We start from the raw sequence: 22,238 nt of genomic DNA, 5'->3' as shown, positions 1-22,238 counted from the left end.
GCGGTCCGGGAGGCGCCGAAGCAGCGGGGCGCGGGCGGGACGGCCTCCGTCTTCCCCAGAACGGCGCTTCTTAGAGCTTTTTTTGTGCCTCGGGCGAATCAAACGACACTTTAAAAGGGAGAACTCCAGAGGCGCCACCAACGCGCTGTCCGGTGCCGCGGGGCTGCGGAGCTCACGGAGTGTCCCGGCGAAGGGCTCCGGGTGCGGGAGAAACGCTACCCCGCACTCAGCCACAGCTGCAGGAACGAGCTTCTGCTGCGGGAATTCGGTTGGAAAAGGAAAGGGAAAAATCTCTTCCCTCGCTCTGACCCCGTAGCCGCTCACGGGAAGATCGCAGCTCTCTTCATCCTTCAGCTTTCGCCTTGCTCCGAGCGGAGGGGCTGAGGGAAGCGGAGCGGGGGGACGGGGAGGGGGCCGGTGAACGCGTGGCCCGAGAGTTCTGTGCGGGCTCCGCCGTGCGGCCCCGATCCGAGCAGCGGCACCCGGGACGCTGGCGGGGCGTCCGCTGCCGGAGGGGGGGGCCGGGGCCGGCCGGGAGCGCAGCGGCACTGCCGGCCCTATGCAGGAGCCACCCGCAGCCTTTGTTCGTGACGGCTGCGGGGTGTGCGGCTGCACGGCCAGCCGGCCTCGAGGTTGCGCCTGGAGTGAGACCGAGCCCGTGTCCAAAGAAACCCATCCTCCTCTTCCTTTTCTTCTTTCCTTTCTTTCTTTTCGTTCTTTCTTTCTCTCCGTTTTGTTTCCTTTTTTTTTTCTTCCCTCTCATTTCTTTCTTCGTTTCTTTCTTTTAGTTCTTTCTGTGCCTTTTCTATTTCCTTCCTTCCTTCCTTCCTTCCTTCCTTCCTTCCTTCCTTCCTTCCTTCCTTCCTTCCTTCCTTCCTTCCTTCCTTCCTTCCTTCCTTCCTTCCTTCCTTCCTTCCTTCCTTCCTTCCTTCCTTCCTTCCTTCCTTCCTTCCTTCCCTCCTTCCCTCCTTCCCTCCTTCATTTCTCACTTTCTCACTTTCTCTTTCTTTCCTTCTTTCTTTTCTGTTTCTTTCTCCCTCCTACTTCCATACCTCTCCCATCCTCTCTCACCCGCAGATTTTCACTACTGGCACTGAGCACATTGCCTTTGATTTCCTATATCGAAAGCCGCCGATAGGTGCCGAGCTCGGCGTCCCACTCATTTACACCTTGAGATATTGACCCCACGTTTTGCCCTCGCTGAAGCGCTGCGTTTCTCTTCCAGCGCAGTAGGGCAGCAGTTCCCGGCCCTCCTGTAGTTGCTGCAGTTCCCGGGCCGCCTCGGTGCCCCAGTCCGCTCCGGACATGGCTGGGATGGCACATCCAGGGCTCGGCCCGGCCGCGGGGATGGGACGCTTCCACTGCCGGTACAGGCGGAGCTGCCCTCGCCCTGCAGGTTGCAGCAATCACGCATCTCACGTGAATTAATTATGTACATTGACGGTTTTACAAGATGTTAGCAAAGTTTGACGTCAGTATATCAATGGAGAAATGACTTCTACAAAAATTAAAATAAAAATAGCTTTTTATTCTTTACTTTTTTTTTTTTTTTTTTTTTTTTAACTCCAAGGAGGCATTTGACTTGTCAGTTTATTCGGGACCGTTCGGGTTCCCTGTGCAAACAGGGAGATTTTCTATTATTTTTGTTCCAGCATTGTCACCCGCGCTGCCCGCATTGTTTGTTTTCAATTTCTCCACTCCGCAGCCTGAGTAATTCGGATGGTTAGCACCACGAGGACTAATTGCATTTTCTCACTTGGCGGATGGAGTGCTGCCTTCACATTCACGGGTTTTACGCAGCTCCACCACTTCGTCTGAGCGGGCCCCGTGTCCCGCCGGGCACCTCGCTAAGGGAGAGCAGTGCCAACCTGCTGCAAAACGAGCGGCGCGCCGGGCTCGGCTCGGCGCTCACGTTTCATTTGTGGGATGCTAACACTAGCTAAGAGCGCGATAAATTGTTACGGCTGAAGCCACTCTGTTTTTCACTCTCGATTAACTTCAGCAATTTGGGGGGGGGGGGAAAAACAAACAAAAAACCCCATTAAAAAAAAAAAAAAAAACGACGCGTTTAATTTCGGGGACCCCCCCGAACAAACAGCGATCGCAGGGCTGTAGGAGCCCCGGGCCGCGCGGCGTTCGGAGGAGCGATGTCCCCACGGCCGGGCCGGGGCTCTCGCTGCGCTCCCGCTGCCGTTTCCCCAGCGGAGGGCTGCGGACCCCCCGCGTTGCGCGGCGTAAAGGGGGTGCGGGGCTGCGGGGAGCGCGGCCGCTTCCGCGCCGGAGGGAACGCCGCGTGGCCCGGGCGGCTCTGCCGGCGCAGAGGGCGGCCGCGGGGAAACGTGTCCCGCCTCTGACCGAGCCGCTCTTCTCCTGCCCCTTCCCCTCCCCGTGTGTTGCAGGACACGGAGGTGTGAACCAGCTGGGGGGCGTTTTTGTGAATGGCCGCCCCCTGCCCGACGTCGTCCGGCAGCGGATCGTGGAGCTGGCGCACCAGGGGGTGAGGCCGTGCGACATCTCCAGGCAGCTCCGCGTCAGCCACGGCTGCGTCAGCAAAATACTCGGCAGGTACGGAGCGGGAGGGCATCCCGGGCCCAAGTGGGGACGGGACTCGCGATGGCCGCTCCGGGTTTTGCGAGCCCCACGTGGAAAAGAGGAGCGCTTCGTACGCTTTGCCCCTCGCACAGCCTCTAACGGGCAACGCTAACGCAAAGCACGCTGTGCCAATGTGCCAGTTCTGCCGTGCACAGCACGCATCCCATACCTGTCTGCTCTGAGCACGTGGAAACCCAGGGGTCGTCTCCAGCAAGAGGGAGCGGAGGTGGAACAGAAGTCACCACGCTGTGTGCTGGAGAAGACTTCCTCTGGGCGGTTCCACCGCTCTGCATGGCCAGGACGTGACACCTGCCTGCTCACACACAGCTCTCTCAGAAATCCACCCCACTGCTCAGTTTGTGCCCTCTCCCCTCCTGTGCTGGAACATGAGAGCACGGAGTACCAGGAACTCTATGAACGGCCTTAGATTGGGTCATTTTGGAAGTACCTTTCCATTCAGATTGAGGTTGCTCAGATCAGTGTGGTGACAGCACATTACTCCCCAAGTTTGTGATATTTCCTTGTTTAGTTTAAAAGATGAAACCAATTCTGTTTAAGAATGCTGCAAGCAGCATACAAACATGGACATCATGTGCATAAACGTACACATCACGTGTAAAATTTGGAGCTACCCATGTATTTTATATTAAGGATTTTTTTTTCTCATGATGTATTTTTCTTGATAATTTCAAACAGTTGCTTTCTGAGATATTTACTAAACTTTAACAGTCAGCTTCGTTGCTTAACATTTTACTGTTCATATTTGTGCCCTTCTGCTGTTTCCCAGTTTTTGACCAATTTCCCTCACTGACCATTAAATAGATGCAGAGGCTGTCGAAGTACTTTTTGGTAGCATGGGATCTGGCTCGGATTAGCAGCGTTTGTGATCTCTCAGTGACTTAAGTGCTCGGAAGCAAACGTGCTTGGTGTAGTCATGGGCCCCTGGTTTCATAGATGGCAGCATTCTCGTCCCCATAGCGTGCTGTTATCTGCAGTCAGCTTATAGCTGCCTGCTATCTGCATGCCCTGCATGGAGTGCTCCTGGAGGGCCGCAAGCTGCCGCCCCGTGCTTCTACTCTCAGTCCTGTGCCTCAGTTGCACAGAGGCACTCTGGTGCTGGCTGTGTGCATCCCTCTGGGCTGATGCTGGACTGGCTGTAGAAAAACCACCAGCTTTACCCTTAGAGATGGAAACTTCCATTGGGCTTCCCATGAGCCCACCATGGGCTCTGCCTCTCTGGAGCATCGTGACAGTGCTCTGGAGGCCTCTGCTCCAGGTGTGGTGAGGAGGTTTGCTTGGTGCTGTGAATGTCCAGACAGCTCCATCAGGACTGGTGTACCAAAGAATGAGTGATGTGTTGATGGGGACAGAGTCTGGTGCTTTCACTGCTGCAGGTTGGAACAAATTTATCACTGGGCACATCTGCAGCATAGAGCCGATAGTGAAGCTCCAAAGCTTTGCCATTAAAGTTGTCAAAACTAAATTGGAATTTCATACCTCATTATTTTCATAACTAATAATTACAGTGGGCAAAATGTCAGTGTAATTGGAGCTGTGTGTGTTTGTGTATGTGAGTGAAAACTGAGGATCCCTGTGAAGCACGCTGCCCCTTGGCACGTTGTGATGGGACTCCTCAGCCTGCAGCCCCTGGGCCTTCTGTGAATGGGATGCAGCTGTTGTAGCTAGCCTGGCCCCAGAGTGGAACTGGGATGGGGTGCTCCATGCAGCCTCCTTTGCCTTCTGCTGCTCCTCGCTGGATTGTCTGCGTGGGCAGAAGGCAACCACAGAAGTGTCACTGCGCACCAGGCAGCCATGGTGACCACATGCTGAGTGTGAGAGCTGGTTCTGGGTGTGAGAGCAACTTGCTCTGAGCACGTGTGTGTTGCTGTGAAGCTCAAGGCAGCTGGGGCAGGTTGGCAGGTAGTGGTTTGGGTGCTTGCCACTGAGTTGTCCCTGTCTGGATCACTCCATTTTCCTGTCCTACATCATGACCACCTGGGCTGTCCCCAGCAGCAGGGCTGAGCCGTGGGACATCGTGCACGGAGCAGTATGGCAGTGTGGCAGGAAAACACCTAGGCATGTTTGTCACATCTGTGGTGATGGCTGGTACTGAGGAAATGACAGCGTTCTGTTCCACCACCGTGCACTGCACAGCTTTTCTCCATGTCCTTTCTTAGCAGAGAGAACAGGGGATGAAGCCAGGGATGCAAGGCTTAGGGAGGTTTGTTGTCCAGGTGTACCATCGTATGGTCCTCTGGAAACTAAATGGGAGAGCAGCTTAACTGTACCCCTGTTGCACTAAAGCATGTTGCTAGGCTGGGTTTAGGAATGCCTCAAGGGTTGATCTGTCTTTGACACTTAGAGCTGCCCATTACTAATATTGCCTGAATGGCTGCTGAGACTGAGTCTGCATCTGCACCCAGAATGTCTGCAAACATGCACAAACGTTGCAGTGCCAGCACTGTGCAGGAGCTGCACACAGAGCTCTCCCTGAAAGGCAGAGCCAGCAGCCTGGCAGAAATCTGACGAGCACTGTTATATGTTACAGTTAGACAGACTTTGGCCGTGCAGCCTGTTTGTGTTCTGCCATGCTGGAAATACTTCAGAATTTATTATTATTATCATCATTATTTTGGATATAATGGTTATGTCAAGTAACTGTAGAGAAAATATGCTGATGAAAAAAACAAAAACAAAAACAAACAAAAAAACCCGCTGTTCTTATCTGAGAGTCTTTTCTGAGCTGCTTATGAGAAATAAGGGCACAGAGCGATCAGTGGGTGAGTTGAGGCTGTAAGGGAGCACAGCTCAGTGGTCGCTGGCTGGAAGGGGCAGCTTGGACAATGGCTGCAGAGACTGCAGATTTGTGTTTCATCAACAGAACTCACAGGACAGCAAAAAGTGCACAACCCCGAGAACACTGCGTGTTTTGTGCTCCCTGGGTGCTCAGCGTGATTTCACTCATCGTCTCCCTCCTGCTCCTCAGAGGATGAGACATGACATTTTTAACAGCATTTTCAAGGCTTTCCTTATTAAAAGAGAGAGATGTGTGGGGCTGAGGGTCTCAACTGCCATGCTTTGTTGCAGTCCTGCTAAAAGCAGTCGTGCCTTTGTGGTTTGTATGCAAAATACATCCATCTGGCATATTTTGGTCAGTGTCAGGACTCCATCCTACCTGCTTTGCTTGTATGACATCAGCAGAACTGTATGCACATGTAGAAATCGTATCTGTGAGGAAGGATTGCAGAGCTGGTCAGAAAAACAAACCCCCAAACTAGCTGAGCCTGCTGGGAACACCAAGAGCTCCCCTTTCCTTAACATTTCTCATCTGAGCTATTGAAAAAATCGTATTAAAAATATATCTGCTATGAAAAACATTAACTATTAAAGCAATAGCAGGCGTATTAAAGCCATAAAATGTGAAAAAGACATGCCAGCATATTAATTGCTAACGTGCAAATAAACGATGATCTCATGCCCTCGCTTGACAATGAAATGCTAACAAGTTGTAGATGTTGGTGGCAGAGTATTTCCTTAGATACGAGAATTTACTGCAAAAAGTGGCCTTCGGTGAGATTTGTTTCTGTTATTGCCAGAACCTCTGATTAATTACACACATTTCCAGTTAATTTTGGATACCAGCACGCCCTTTAATCTTGCATTGTTTCTTTTGTCTTTCTGTTATGAGAAAATATCTGTTCCATCCTACGGCCCAGTTCCAATTACTATAAGTTAATCTATTAGGTGATGAAGCACTACATAGGCAGAAAATGTGTATGTGAAAGTGAAGATGTATCTTAGGATTTGCTGGGCTTTGGTTACCTTGAAATTATGTTCTCCACAAATCTCGAAGCGTGCCTTCTGTCTGCCTGTGATAACTGAAGATTTGCTTTGGATGTTGTCCCAGGTATTATGAGACCGGGAGCATTAAGCCTGGAGTGATTGGAGGATCAAAACCAAAGGTCGCCACACCCAAAGTTGTCGAAAAAATTGCAGAGTACAAACGCCAAAATCCCACCATGTTTGCCTGGGAGATCAGGGATAGACTCCTCGCGGAGCGAGTGTGTGATAACGACACCGTGCCCAGCGTCAGTTCAATTAACAGGTGAGGATTTGTACAGTCTCGGGAAGGGGCTTTCCTAGGAAATGTGGTCAGTGAATCCTCATTTGCTAGTAGAAGCCAGGGTGTGTTGTGCTGTCTATTCAAAATGCAGTCTGCGTGCGTTTAAATGCCGCGTTGAGGGTTGTGGAGCAGCTGTGGGGCCACTCTGGTGGTGAAAGCATCACAACCATCGGCGTTCCCCAGGAGCAGGCAGGTTGTGCTGTTGGCCTTTGCTTCCTTTCTGCCCTTTCCATTCTCCCGTCCGTGACTTGCAGTTCTTGTTGGTAAAGATCTGTGTTTGGTGGATCCCACTCAATGGGAAATGCCTCCGCTCAGAGAACCCAGCTGCGTTGGGTGCAGGTGGTGACCTGGAGGAAGACTGGCCCCGTGTTGCTGGAGAAGTGGACCCAAAGCATGGCTCTCAAGGTCTTCCTGTCACCTACCGAGCATTGCTGAACCTGGCTCAGAATCATGCTGGCTGCTCTCTGGTACTGTCAGTATGAATATAACCAGGGAAACGTGGTTTAGTGGTGTCCGTGTGCTGAATGGAATTGCTTGAGTCGCCTTGAATTCCTCTGTGTCAGTGCAGGAAAATCTCACTTGAAGCCTTGTTCCCATGTTTGTGAGATCTTTCCTGGCACGGCTAGGCAGCACCGGCTTCACTTGCAGTTCTGAAGCTATGCTAATCTGCTTCCACCCCAGTCAAGGATCGTCTAAGGCTGTCACTGAAAAAGCACGGAGAAATGCCCTGTTTTGTCTCCAGTCTTCCTGGTCTGATGATAAGGGATTAACACTTGGAAGGAGAGCACTTCACCACCCTCCTGCACACCAGCAAACAGAGCCCTTTTATTTTCTCTTGGGAGTATGCTTCCTACCAGATTTTGGCTTCACTGCTCTTCTGAGATATTTCTCACTTGCGTGATTTCGTGCAAATTCTTTGAGTCCAGATAGTTGTAAAGTCCCACCTGTGTCCATGGACATGAAACAGACTGATGCAGTGTTCTTTCATCGACTATCCTGACCTGATTTGCACTCATGGAGTTCCTGCTTGAGCAGCAGGAGTGGCTTCCCCAGCAGCAGTGCAGAGTACCGTCTCTGTCCTACTGACCTGAGTTATCCATCCATATGGTTAAGGGCAAAAATGGGTCAGTTTGCTCAGCCTTTGCTACTGACTGGAAGTTCCTGTCTAACCTAGGCTCCAAAACATCATTCAGTAATGTTATGGACACGGAATCACAGAATCACAGAATTGTAAGGGCTGGATGGGACCTCCAGAGATCACTGAGTCCAACCCCCTGCAAAACGGGCTCCCTACAGCAGGCTGCACAGGCGGGCGTCCAGGCAGGTCTGGAATATCTCCAGACGAGGAGAAGCCACAGCCTCCCTGGGCAGCCTGTGCCACAGCTCTGTCGTCCTCGCTGGGAAGAAGTTCCTTCTCACGCAGGAGCGGAACTTCCCGTGCTCCAGCTGACGGCCATTTCCTCTTCTCCTGTCCCCACAGACCGCTGACAAAAGGTTGGCCATGTCCTTTGGACTCCCACACTTCAGATATCTATAAACATTAATCAGATCCCCTCTCAGTCTTCTCTCCTTGAGGCTGAACAGACCCAGGTCACCCAGCCTTTCCCCACAGGGGAGATGCTCCAGGCCCTTTATCATCCTCATGGCCTTCTGTTGGACTCTCTCCAGGAGATCCCTGTCTGTTTTGTACCAGGGAGTCCAAAACTGGACAAAATATTCCAGGTGAGGCCTGACCAGGGCAGAGCAGAGAGAGTCACCATGCTGGCCACACTCCTTTTAATGCACCCCAGGATCCCATTGGCCTTCTTGGCCATCAGGGCACACTGCTGGCTCACGGCCAACCTGTCATACACCAGGACCCCTAGGGACATGGCATTTTCAGTTCAAAAAACAATTTGAGGCATGGTATGGACACCACGAAAAGGGAAGGAAAATCCCATTCTGGCTGTTTGCAGATGACAACGGGTAAACTTGGGCTCAGTGATCCTTGTGGGTCCCTTCCAACACAGCATATCCTGCAGTTCTATAGTTCTATGAATCTTTGCTTTCATAAAAGTCAGCTCAAGTCCTGTTGTGTCAGAAGCATGGCTGCTTCTGTGAGTAGTATTTTGTCTATGCAGTGATTCTTCAAGCTCTGTTCAAAAGCCCACCAAAGAAAGCAGTAGTAGCTTGGGAATGCATGGGACTACCTACGTTCCAGTTGTATTTTGATCCATTTTCCATTGTCTGCCTCCTGCTGCATCCTCAAATGTTTCTACATTGGCAGTGTTCACACACTCATTGGCATTGCATCAGAAATCATGTTTAATGATCTATTGCCAAGTTATTTGGGTGGAAATCTCATTCTTTCTCATCTGCTTGCAACTCTGGTGAAGAAACTTCCCTTTTCTTAAAGATGTGAAGCCCCATGTGAAATGCACGTGGTCTCTGAGGGTCGGTCTGTTTAGAATTGCTTTTGCCAGCCCAGGAGAATATCTTGAAAACCCAAACTGAGCTGTTGTGACAAGATCATGGAAATCATGTCTAAACACTTGGCTTTAACGGCAACTCCTCTCATTTTTGTGGCACATTTGGCGGGGTCTGTCCTTACACACATTAAGGCTTCGTAGATAGGGCTGTCACACACTGAGGACATGAACTCCTACTCTGAAAGCACAATGCCTTATTCAGCCCCGTGGTGGAAAGCCAATGTTGCCTTCTGGCTGACGAAGTGAATCCTCACCAGGAACCACTCAGGATATTTGCCATCTTGGTGGAGGCGAGCCCTCCTGAACAGCCTATGCAGTACAGGGCAGGGCAGACCTGCAGTGGTGCTCCACCAGTTCTGCTTCTGCTGTGTGGAGGAAGGTGATGCCCAGGGCTATGCTGGTGTCTTCAGGAGAGCTGTTGTTGCTGCTGGAAGACTGAGGGGACAGAGTGGTGCACTGCAAAGCTGTCGTGATGGATCACAGGTAGCACGTCCCTGCTATGGAGGGTACATTTCAGCAGATGAATTTGAGTTGCTGCCATCTTATATGAGTGAATAATAACTACTGTTATTAATTAGTAGCATTAATTAATATTAATAGTAGGCCAATCCTCTGCAGCAGGAGCAACTCCATGCGACTAAGGCTTAATTAATCATTATGATTAGCTTTGCTCAAATAAGCTGCCCAGCTGCTTTGACATGCTCCAGTCCCTGGTCTCTCCAGAGATGAAGAGATTTTTGTGTCAGAAGGCCTCAGACACCCTTCTTTTGCTGGAGCACAAAGGAAGCCCAGGGCAGGGTGCCCTAGTCTTGCTCATACAAGGACCCTGGACATCTTTGGTGTGCGTGTCCCCCCTCCAATTTAGTTGCAGAACTGCCTGTAGCTCCCACATGCAAGTGGCTGCTTTGTCCCACGAAGGGGAGGAAGAAGCAAGAGACCCATCATAAGGAGTCTGGAGATGCTCAACTGCAGAGTGCTTTGCTCTGGTCCTGGCTGCCCGGTGCTAACCTGCTTTTGAACGTCGCCCTGGCAGACCTCTCATAGCTCCTCTCCCATCTCCCCTCTTCCAAATTCAAGGCAGGCAGAAATGGTAAAGGAGTTTGCTGGGTAAACACAGAGAAATGCTTACCACAGCATTACTGCTGCGTAAACAGTGCATAAAACAGAGACGTGTCTGAGGAGTGTGCCTCGCTCAAGCACATTTTGATTCCACCGCAGTCTGTGGCAGAGCTGTGTAATCCCTGGAGCGGCTTCAGACCACGTCTTTTCTTTTCTAACAGCGTGTGGGCAGGTGAGCATTTGATAGAGCACTTCTTAGCAACTCCCCTTTGTCCTGCAGCACAACACATGCCTTTTGTTGTTTCTGCTTCTTTGAATGGTTCCTGATTTACATCATTATAGCTCAGAGCAGAGGCTGTCCCCAGCAATGGCAATGTGGTTATCCAGCTTTTGAGATTAGCGTTTAATCCAGCACATTTTTGTTTTTAGTATTAATTTGGTTAAGCATAATCTTTTCAGTGGTACCCAGGTTCTTTAGATGTGTGGGCACAGTACCCAGGGTGGTTTAGGAACAGATTTACAAAGGTGTTCAAGCAGCCCAGGCTGCAGCCCGGTGGGGTGTCCAGCTCCCCGGAGATGGGATATTAGGCCTCTGGGTGCCCAAGCGGCTAAAAATGTTTCTTTCTTAGGCATTAAGGACTGTGTCCTCCCAAGGACTGAAGCACCAAACTCTGCAGGATCTCAGGGAGCTTGTAGGAGTCAGTTATCCAAATGTTCCTAATGGCACGGGCCAGAAGCACAAATATAGCCCTGGGTCTGCATGCAGTACACAGGAATAATTTTTTTTGTATTGGCGTAGATATCCCAAAGTGACAAAACAGTGTATGATGTCCCTTGTAATTGATGGTTAATACTAAGAAGTTACTTCTTTTCAACTACAAACAGGATCATACGGACAAAGGTGCAGCAGCCGCCCAATCAGCAAGTCCCAGCCTCCAGTCACAGCATAGGTGAGAAAAACTTTTCTATATTAAAAAAAGAAAAAAAAAAAAGAAAAAGAAAAAGCATAATGGATTACAAATATTCTAAAGAACTTTTAATCATTCTTATGGACAGATAATTCTGCATAAAACACTTCAGCACACGTGCTAATGCACCTTCTTTATCATTCTCCAAGGACTGAACATAGTAAAGGAATTTTATAAATACTGCTAAAAGGTTTTGAATTTTAGTGATTATTATGATAAATAGCTTTCACTGTGAGACAGAAAATTGAAATCTAAACCAACCCCCCCCACTAATGGGGGTATATAGAATGTCAGATAATTAAAGTAATAAATCAAGAAAGGGATACTTATTCATAACGTTTTCTGCATCATTAGTCAGTAAGTAGTTCTGAATGTGTTTTTTTTTCGTCTATCACCCATCCCTTCCATAATTCTTTGTGCACTTTGCGCTCTTGAGCCAAGGGGTAGCAAAACTTCCCAAAACTTCAATTCAGGGGGAGAGCAGCAGTGCTCAGCCAGGAGCCAGTGCCGGAGGGGCCATATCCAGAGGAGTGTTCTGGCTTTCTGCAGGCATGTGCTGTGCGTGCCTCAGCTCCTCCGTGTCTCCATGCTGCAGAACGGGCATTCCCTTGCTGGCCTCTGTTAGCCAAGGCAGGCTCTGTGCTCACACAGACATCCTCGAAAGCACGGGCCTTTCTCCCTTGGAAATGCCAAAGTGATCTCTGAGGAGGTTAAGCAGCATCATTCCACTTTGTTAGCCTAGAGGCTGCTTCTCATGGTGAAAAAGTCAGAGCAAAATGGATTTACTTCGTATTTTACTTTGAAGAGCCTCAGAGCCTCTCAGCCAGCTGTGATCTGTGTCACCCACGGATCTTGCTGCTGTGTGCTGGGCTGCAGGCCCAGTGCAGCATCGGTGTGCCCACAGTGCTGGGAAGGACCTTTTACACACTATCCTCTCTCTGTGCCCCCAGATCCCTCTGTCTAGGGGGCTGAGTGGCTGCTGCTGCTCAAAGCCTGCCCCGGCCCCTCGTTCTGCTGACATGTGGTTTTCCTTGCAGGCTGGTGCTGGTGCCATCCTGTGCTCTGACCACTTGTCCTTGCCTTGCAGCCTCCACAGGCTCCGTTACCCAGGTGTCCTCTGTCAGCACTGACTCTGCTGGCTCGTCCTACTCCATCAGTGGGATCCTGGGCATCGCCTCTCCCGGCACCGAGAGCAACAAACGCAAGCGCGATGAAGGTAATGGCAGCTGTTTTCTCCTGGGGCACTGAGGTGGTGAGGTGGGCCCCCTCAGGTGTGCTGGGGCGTGTGGGGCTGGCAGGGCCGAGGCAGGGCTGCCGGTGATGGACTACGCCTGGTTGGGTGGCAGCAGCCCAGCCTGGGTCTGTGTGCAGCCTCCTGCTGGAGAGCAGCACTGCTGTAGAAAGAGGGGCTGTGGATGTGTCGCAGCTTTTGATCGCCTCCTCCCAGCTGACGTGGCATCTCCCTGCCATCAGTGACAGGGAGGGCAATTCTCCTCGTATGGTTTCTGTGGACACCTGAAATTTAAAAAAAAAAAAAAAAAAAAAGCCAGGGAAGTGTCCCTAAACACAAAGAGACAGAAAATTATCAGTAGAGTCACATGTGTGAAAGCATGGGAGATGTTGGTTGCTGGCTGGGGTCAGTGCTGCTCGCAGGGAGGCCATGCATGCTGTTCTGCTGTGCCACCATCCTGCTCTACTGAAGATCGAGCTCCTGCTTCTTGCCTTTGGGCGCGTGTGTAACCTGCTCCAACTCTTTCGGAGAGCCTCCTGCTGGCCATGTGCGTGCAGAGGTCCCATCTGTGCCTCCGAGGAGAGGCAGAGACCTCTACAGAGCACAGAAGTGGCCCCAGGGGGTTGTAAAGGAGGAGAAAGGAGGCTATTTGCCAAGGATTGCCAAGCAGAGGAGAAAGCAGTGGCGTTCACTGAGCCTGGGAGTCACTGGTTGGCCTTGTAGGAACACAGTGGATGTGAGACCAACCTCCCAACACCCAGGCATGCTGGTGAAAGCCCTGGCACTGCTTTGCATCCAGCCCAGCTCGTGAGCCATGTGAGGTGGGGACCACATGTGGGTCTTGTGCCTGCCTCTCTACTTCCCAGTCCCTGGGCTTCCAGGTGGGTGGAGGGAGAGGTGTGTGGGGTGGGAAGGAGCAGCAGCGGCACGAACCTAACTTGGGGAGAAAATGGGAGGACGATAAGTGAGGAGCCTGAGCTGTGGGAGCAGGAAGGAGGCTGTTTGCAGAGGAAATGCACTGCTGGATTGGAGTCACGCTTGGTTTACTGAAACTGGGAGAGCTTTGTGGGGTTGATTTCAGCCACACGTGTGTTTCTACAGCTGTGAAAGTTCAGGTACTTGATGAATAGATCTGTCTTAATTAGATCTGCCATTGCACATACGATTTTTCCCCCAAATCAAGGCCATAAGTGCATACATAAATATCTACATTAAAGCAGATAGGGTAGAAATTTTGTGTTGCATCAGCCATGGAAGGAGAGAAGCATTTGTGTTCTGAGACTGTCACAGCACTGTCCTGAAGCATCAGTTCTTAGATAGGTATTATTACAGAGACTCTCTTATTCAATCAAGAAGGAAGAAATTCACTCTATAATAAAGAAAAAATTAAAGTGCTTCCATGGAAAAACCAGAGGCATCTTTGAAAAAAATTCCCCAGCCTTTGTCAATTCGTTCTTAGAGATCACATGATTTATAAAACAACTCCAGTTGTTTTCGCAGCAGGAGTCATGATCTTTGAGGCTGCGAATTGGACAGCACTGCTGTCTTCAGCAGACCATTTAAACTACTTTTTTAAAGGCTCACAGCTGCAGAAGTGGAGAGGATTGCGAGGAACAGCTCTTGTGCCTAACCAGCTACTTCAGCCTCTTTGCTTGAAGAGATTCCTGGGGAGACTCTGTAGTCCTTCCTCATCCTGCTGAGCAAGAGTTATCTCTGCACAGCCAGGCATGAGATGTTCACAGAGGAGTCCCAAGGCTCCATGATGCAGGTGGCAGAGAGGTGGATCAAATGCTGGTGAAGAGAAGAATGCAGACTGTATCATGAAGCAGATGCACAAGGGGGCAGAGTTAACTTTACCTTTTCCTGACTTCTGAGAGCCGGAGGGAGACTACTTCCACAGCAGTCCTTTTACATCATCTCTTTTTGATGTAGCTGTAGGTGCGTGCCTGCTGCTGTAAGTTGGTATTCATGTTTCACGTGTGAACAGAGCTATAGACTGTGCAGCACTTCTCTGGGCTGGGACGTGAAGTGAGGTGGGACTCACCCCTTGGCTCTTCCAATGGCATTGAATACTTTTTGTGATTTGGCATCAAGTTTTGTTCCTCTCACTCTTGATGTTTTTTTTCCAGCAAATGCCACCAGTCTTTAACACAGCAGGGAGCTTGCTGGATAGCAACAGGGCCAAACCAAATCAGACAGCCTATTGGTTATATAACGGAAGATGTCATTTTTTTTTCTCTGCTGTAATACATACTTGGAGCAGATGTGCCTTCATAGGGGATCAGTTGCTTTCACTTGTGGTTAGAGGACATGTTACTGGAGACCGACACAAAAAGCAGGCTGCTCTGTAACTAGGTACAGTGTTACTGTCAACCTCCTTAGCTTCAAGCAGCAGATGCTGCTGGGAAGCAGTCTTGCTGTTCTGCTTTCAGATTCCCTTCTTTTAGCTGTTTCACATGCTTCACATGCATGTGGCCCCATAAATTTGGAAGAAGAGCAGGTGGAGCAGAAAGGTGCAGCTTGATCTGATTGAGCTACCCAGTAACCAGTGGGGTTTTTATAGGAAACCAAGGATGGACGTGCTGGCAGGCAGTGAGGCCCTGTCTCGGAATGAGCAGTGTGTTCTATCAAGTGTTTGCAGCTGCTGGTAGAAAAGGAACTGATGTTACTGCAGGTTTCCATCCTGCTTACTGCAGAGCTCTGCAGATACAGGAGAGCCAACAAAAGCAGTTGATTTCAATAGAGTGACTTTCCCTGCAGGTTCTTGCAGTGCCACTGAGAGGGATCATGAAACAGCTGCACGTGTCAGACCAGACAGGGGATGTGGCTCTCATCTGAGATGTTCCTGTGAGCTGATGCTTTCACTGCAGTGTCAGTCCTCCAAAGCCATGACGAAGTTCAAGTCCCTTGTTTCCCTGAGGGCTGTGTGTTGTGCAAGAGGCATGCTGTGCATAGTGCTTCTTTATAAGCTGGATCAGTTCCCCTGGGGCAAGGGGAGCATACGGGCTGGTGGTCCTGCATGCAGCAAGATCAAGTTCCATAATGCAGTACAACCCTTTACTTTCCAGTCCATGAGGACTTGAGCTGCTCTGTGTGAACATGATCTGTCAGCTGCTGTTTGTACATCAGGTCTACCAGCAAGGACAGTTGCCATCAGGAGTGGCCCAGGGACCAGTAGAGGGAGGCTCCTTTCCTGTGCCTTGTAGGGAGACGTGACTCTCAGTGAATTTGTAAAGAGATGCTGGAAGAATTGGGTGAATTTCTGTTCTCATGGCTCTTCCTTGCTTTATACAGTGCATAGATAACTTCTTTGCGTGGCAATGAGCAAACATTGTGTCTTTTGATAGCTGATTGCGTGCCCGGACATTAGTTTTCTATCAAGAAGGCAGTTCTGCATCTTTTGCATGCTTTTAGCAGGCTAGCCCTGTCCAAGCTGAACAGACTGGCTGATGTGGAAACATACTTGTGCTCTTGCATCTGACAAAAAAACATGGAATTTGCTGATACCAACAGGTAGTAGGGGCACTCTGTGAACATCGTCAGCAGCCGAGTCGGGCTGAATTCTGTCTGCATGCAGTAATTAGTAAATTCAGGACATTTGCTTTGTCAGTCCACACTGTTAAACCAGAGAGCAGTGGTGTACAGGCACAACCACTGGCTGGCCCCATCCTGCTACAGTTAGTATTGCCTCAGCGTGATTTTGTACTGTGCAAGTTGCCATCCTCCTGGTTAGTGTCTGCTATTGCAGAGATTGGCACAGTTTGGACCTTGCTTCTGCTGCTCAGCATGTGTGCAGCTAATATATTACAGAGGATAGGGGAGTTTTGTTACAGGCTCGCAGGCTGTTCTGAACAGTCAGCCTGTTTCTCCTTGGGCAGATGCAGCTGGTGAAAGGAAAGAGCTACGTATAGCACTGAATGGCTTACAGCAAAGTGTTGGCAAAACTGGCTCCACACAGGGAAATGCGCCAGAAACAAAGCAGGAGAATCTAGCAAGAAACTGTCAGTAAACTCCTGCACAGGATGTGTGTGTCTGTTACTCACCCACATCCTCTTGCAGAAGACATTTGGCAGATTTGAGTACCTGCACAGAACAGCTCAGCTGACTATTTTTCAAATTCACTGGTGTGGAGTCTTCTCAATGATGTAGGCTTATGGGGAATTGAAACTACCATGGCAGGAGACTTTTGTTCGTGCGGGTTGTTTTGTTTCCATTCTCTGCAGCCACAGCCTTGTGTTGCTCTCAGCATCTGATACAATGGTGTAGATGCTTATGCTTCTTTTGCAGAGCTCAGTTATTTGAAATATGCCTTTTCTTTAACTACTGTAGTTCTTTAACTACAGTCTAACCATAGACTTTGTATGCTTAAAGGTAGTTGGGTCACAGCCTTCTGTTGAGGAAGGTAAGCCAACAAGAGGAGTAAAGATGCTAATGAGAATGAAAAGAAACCTCACGTGTGTGTGTGTGTCTGTACAACCCAATGCCTGACAAAGCCATTCCATGCTAGGATCATCGCATTTTCACACAGGGATGCCCCAGGTTAAGCACTTTTCTAGGCATCCAAGCAGTACCAATCTGTGCAGCCTGCTGAAGCTGCAGGACACATTTCCTGTGGTGCCCATGAGCCAGTCTCACATTGGGGGTTTGTAAATTCTAGGAGTAATTGCATCACCAGAACAAGCCATGGCCTCCCACTGTGAATGAATAAAAACTGTAAGCATTATGGACAGGCACAGGTGAGAATGCTACTTTACAGAGCACTGTGACATCAGCTTCCAGGAAAGCTTAACGCAGAGGAAGGCCAACAAAAAGTAGGAGCTGACAGCAGAGGGAGAAGTGGCAGAGTGCTGTACTGGGAAGCAGATCTGATGTAGCATGGTAGCCTGCTTCTTTCTCCTGAATTGCCTGTCACCTTTTGGGGAATGGGTAGGAAAGCCATTGGGGGGACCTGGCTACAGGAAAGACGAGAGGTGAAGAGATGCCTGGGAAGTGCAGGGGCTCTCTGTCAGGATACAGCTTTCCAAGTCTTCATAACCACGACGATCAGTTTCCAGGCAACTGATGATTTTAATTCCCCTTTCTTTGAGGCCTGAGTTGTGGGATTCCTCTGGCCACGCGTGGGACCCTCTTCCTGGCAGTCAGTGTTGAGTACTGCTGGTCATGGGACACCTCTGCTTAAATACTGTGGCACAAAACCATGAAACATCTTCCTTTCCTGGACAGGCTATTGGGATCTTGTCTTACTCCAGACTACACCCTTGGAGCTTCCTGTATAGATTTTGGCACTTGGGCCTGGCAGCCCATGAGTGATGCAGCTCAGTGCAGAAATTAACTGCTGGCTGGGTCCCATTTTGACAGAAATCCCCTTTCTCCTATCACCCCAATAAGGAACTGAACGTGACAGAATGTGGTTGGGATCGATGTCATCCTCTTAGCTCTTCGTTGGTACATGGCAAATTTACAAATAACTGAAGCTTTTGAAGATCTAAATTTGTAGAGGAAAGAGACAGATCCAGAATGACTATGAGGGGAAAAAATGAAGGTTATGGAGAAGAAAAATATGCCAATATAACTGCCAATATAAACTTGACCACCATAATGCTGTGCAGCCTAGCAGAAAGTCAGTCTGAGTAAGTCATGTGGAGGGACTGACGTGTGTGGAGAATGAGACTCAAAAGGTGTTAGCTGCATTTCTTTGTAGCTGTGATGTCTACCTAGAACATGGACATATGCATATACAGACATGGCTATGGGGTTCGTAACATCCAGAAAGAAGTGTTGTGAAGTACATACACAAATTAAAAATCAAACTGTGGATTCAAGTCAAGTCAAGTGAAGTAGGTGTATTTATTCAAGTCTGCAAAGAGGTTAAAGAGAAAGAAACTCCTACCCAGGGAGATGCTGGAGTTTACTTAAACATTTTCTAGGACCACTTCAGCTATGTTTACTCACTTGAGCTGTCTTTATTTTTGGAGATAATTCCAGTGACTATAATGAGATGAAGCCTTTGAAGAGAGTCAGGTTTTGCTGGGTCAGCAAGTACTGATTTAAATTTTTGCTGCTGATTCAGATTGTCCTTTTGCATTTAGGGATCGCAAGCATAGTGAGCTGTTTGCACTGTCAGGTTGTTGTCTTCCCAGTAGAAGTGATTTTCCCTTACCATGCATACACTGAAACAGTCCTATTAAGTAGTGTTTGCTCTAATTTTACTAGCTATGTTGCAGCGCTGGTTTCATCTGTGTTAGATCCAATCCAGTCTATAGCTTTGAGGAATTTATGTGATTTGATTCTGTCTTTTTTTCCTCTCTCTTTTTTTTTCTTTTTTTCTTTTTAATTAAAGCATGGGAATTATGCTGAAAAAGTTTCTTCAGTGGTTACGCAGTTATGCCATCCCTCTGGCCTAACTCCTGTGCCACTAGAGGAGCAGTGTGTGTGCGGAAGAGCGAATCACAGAAAGCCTTAGGTTGGAGGGGAGCCTTAAAGATCATCTAGTTCCAGCTCCCATTCTTTCAGCAGGGTTGCCACCCACCAGATCAGGCTGCCCGGGGCCCTCCGTATATATGGCCTATCCACAACCTCTCTGGGCAACGTGTTCCAGCACCTCACCACCCTCTGAATAAAAAGTTTCTTTCTAACTTCTAACCTAAACTCTCCTTTTAAAGCTTAAAGCCATTCTCCCTTGCCCTGCTGCTGTCAGACTGTGTAAAAAAGTCCAGTCCCCTCCTGCTTGTAAGTTCACTTCAAGTACTGAAAGGGTTCTTCTCAGAGCCTTGTCTTCTCTGGGCTTCAACTTTTCTTCATGGCTGAGGTTCTACAGACCTCTGATCATCTTTGTGGCCCTCCTGGATCCTCTCCAACAGCTTCGCATCTTTTTTGTGCTGCAGGCCCCAGGTTTGGACACAGTAGTTCAGATGGGGCCTTACAAGTGCAAGAACACCTCCCACCTGACCAGGTTGCTCCAACCTAGTCATTGACCATCCAACCTGTCCTTGAACACTTATAGGAATCGGGCATCTGTAGCTTTTCTGCCAATCTGTGCCAGTGCTTCTGTGACCACTGTCACAATGAGGAATTTCTTCCTAAATCTAAATCTACCTTCTTTTAGTTTAAAGCCATTAATCCTTGTTCTACCACTACACGCAAAAAGCCATTTGAAACACTAAACCCTTATTTTCTGAAGTTGGTGCATCGGTATGATTGTTGCTGAGACAGGGTGATATTTCTGGAGTGGAAGGAACCAACTCCACGTGGTTCTGGTGAAGAGATCTATGGGGCATCTACCAATAGGACCAATTCCACTGGCTCCAAAGGGCAGCAGGAGGAACATGCTTTTACAGCTTCCTGTAGTCTTCTAAGCTTCCCACCCGGTTCCCACATGGCTTAGCAGGGTTTCAGTAGATGTTCTGGTTCTGCCCTGTGATGCTCATCCATCGATGGTTTAGCACAGCTGCAGCTCTGTGCAGGAAAGCTCTTTGCAAGAGCAGCTTCCCTTTCCAAATGTGCAACTTACCAGCTGTCTTGTGTGTACGGCAGGCATTTCTGTCACTTTCAGCCTCATGCAGCCCCAGTTTTCGAGACAGCTCTCCTCCAGGTCTGCAGTAAAGACCTGCAGGTTTGCCACTAGCTTCACCAGAGTTGGGATTTTACCCAAGCAATGTTAGTGAAAAGCCTGAACTTTAGGACTCCTTACAGACCTGCTGTAGTTTCAGCTGCTCTCATCTGAAGCTATCATGTGTTAGATGTTTTTAAAAAGTTATCTCTTCATATAGGCTTAACTAAAATCCAGTTTAGGAGGAGATATCTTATCAGATTGCCCTGATACTGTCAGTGCTGCTGCTGGCTGGAACTCTTTTGCTGGAATGCACTTTCTGAGGAAAAGACTCTTGTGGAAAAGCAGGATTTGTCAGTTTTGATGGCAGTTTGCTCAAAGTGTTAACATAAAATGAAATCGATTATGAATGAGATGAGTCCTTCTGACTAACAGGAACTTGCCACCATTCAGAAAAGAGGAAATATAGAATAGAATCACAGAATCATAGAGCCCTTAGAGTTGGAAGGGCCCTCTGAAGGCCATCTAGTCCAACTTCAAGCTTACTGGGATTTTCAAGTCAGGATTGTTTTTTTTAGCTGAACTTTCAAACTGATGAAATCTTGAATTATCTTGAATTATAGTAGATACTTTTTTTTTTTTTTTTTTTTTTTTTCCTGCTGATACTTTTGGAAGTTAGTATTTTAAGCTGTAGTTGCTGTTGTTGCCAAGCAGGATGTTCCTGGTAAGCAGACAACACTGAATCAGTGAGAGGCAGAAAATGGAGGTGTCTTGACACAGCACCACAGCAGACAGCAGAATATCTGCTGCACAAAGACCCAAATCTATCTCCCTTTCTCATTTTCTGAGCAGATTCTTCAGATGGAAAGAGTTCAGAAAATCCAGAGATACAGTGTCCTTACCCACCCCAATACTAAACGAAATTGTCTGATAGATAAAGCATTCCACTGATATTTTCCTAAGCTTTAAGAGAAGATGTGTTTCGAATTGTGTTGTCATTTCATATTCAGCTGGATTCTTTTCCTGTCTGTATCTCTGTGCATTTGCCCCAGGTGGTCTGAGGTTTGCTCTTTGTGAACTCCAGCTCTCCTGTTGTGACAAGAGTGAGCCTTCTCTGATGCACCCCACTGAAACCTGAGAAACTTGGCAAAACTTTTTGCTTGGAATCAGTTTCAGAGCCATGGTCTTTGTTTTCTGTTTCTTCATTAACCTCAGTGAAGGAGAATGGCATGCAAATGGAGACGCTTGCACAGCTGCTTTTTTGTTTATGTATGTTCCTAACTGTATAGCAGCGGTCGTCTAAATAAAGATGACTATGACTTTGGAGATGGAAAGAATAGTCAAAATACTTGTACTTCTGAAACAAATCAATGTCTTTCTTCTGTCAGATGCCTAGGAAATTTAAGCGTGTAGTTTTCCCATGTTTAATGTTTGCTGAGAATCTCCTGAAAGATATTTGTACTTGGAGTGTCTTTATTGTAATTACCTTATGGCACTAGCAGGAAACAGATTTTTCTTTCTTGCTGCAATACCATGTTACAGGTTGAGGTTGGAAACCAAAGATCTTAAATTTAGGTGCTTCCCTCCGACCCTGAGTTGAAGGGAAATCCAGTCAAAATACCGCTTCAACTACGCACTGATCAGGCTGACTTGTAACATGACAAAAAAGACGTCTACAGCAGAAGTCAGGATGTAGGAAATCTATCAGGGATGAACATCAGGGAAAAATGATGGCTTTCTGGTCACTACATACAGATGAGATTGCTTCCTGGTAGCTGCACATTGGGGTGCCGAAGTAGTGAAACATCAAAAGGTGCTGTCTGCTGCTCTCTGAATGCATCTGATCAGTCGGGGTAAGGACTTGCTTCTGTTGCCTGTTGTGGTGTACCAAGGGAGAGACAGGTCTGACCCGCGGTGCAAGGTGTTTGCACACACAGTTGCCCACGTTGAAGGAATTGTGATTGCTGAGCATTCTAGGCGCAGACACAAGCTTGTTTTACATCAGCTAAAACCACTTCATCCCCGTCCCAATTCTAATTCTAACAAATTATGGTAAAACTGTCAATATTCTCCTGCTGCTTTTGCTTTCCTTGGCGTATAATTATCTGTAACAGCTACGTGAGGTCTGCTTGCATGCTAGCTTTCAGATTCTTCTTCGTTTGGAAGGTCTTAGAACACAGTGTTGTTGTAGTGCATGATGGGTTTCAGCTGCTGGACAGCCCTGAACAAGGTTCCTTTGAATGAGACA

At 48.4% G+C, this 22,238-nt stretch overlaps 1 protein-coding gene across 1 annotated transcript in view; it reads left to right on the top strand.

The window, feature by feature from the left end:
• The window catches only part of PAX5 (paired box 5), a 113,974-nt gene that overhangs the window by 2,827 nt on the left and 88,909 nt on the right, over positions 1–22,238 (top strand). The window contains exons 2-5 of the mRNA XM_085213628.1: positions 2,400–2,565; positions 6,500–6,697; positions 11,128–11,192; positions 12,298–12,426. Coding sequence (XP_085069754.1) covers positions 2,400–2,565; positions 6,500–6,697; positions 11,128–11,192; positions 12,298–12,426 — 558 coding nt within the window. The remainder of the gene's footprint in view (positions 1–2,399; positions 2,566–6,499; positions 6,698–11,127; positions 11,193–12,297; positions 12,427–22,238) is intronic.

This window comes from Meleagris gallopavo, chromosome Z (genome assembly GCF_905368555.1).
Source record: "Meleagris gallopavo chromosome Z, MGAL_WU_HG_1.1, whole genome shotgun sequence".
NCBI classification, from domain to species: Eukaryota; Metazoa; Chordata; class Aves; order Galliformes; family Phasianidae; genus Meleagris; species Meleagris gallopavo.
The sequence above is the reverse complement of the archived record's forward strand: the minus strand, read 5'-3'. Positions and strand labels throughout refer to the sequence as shown.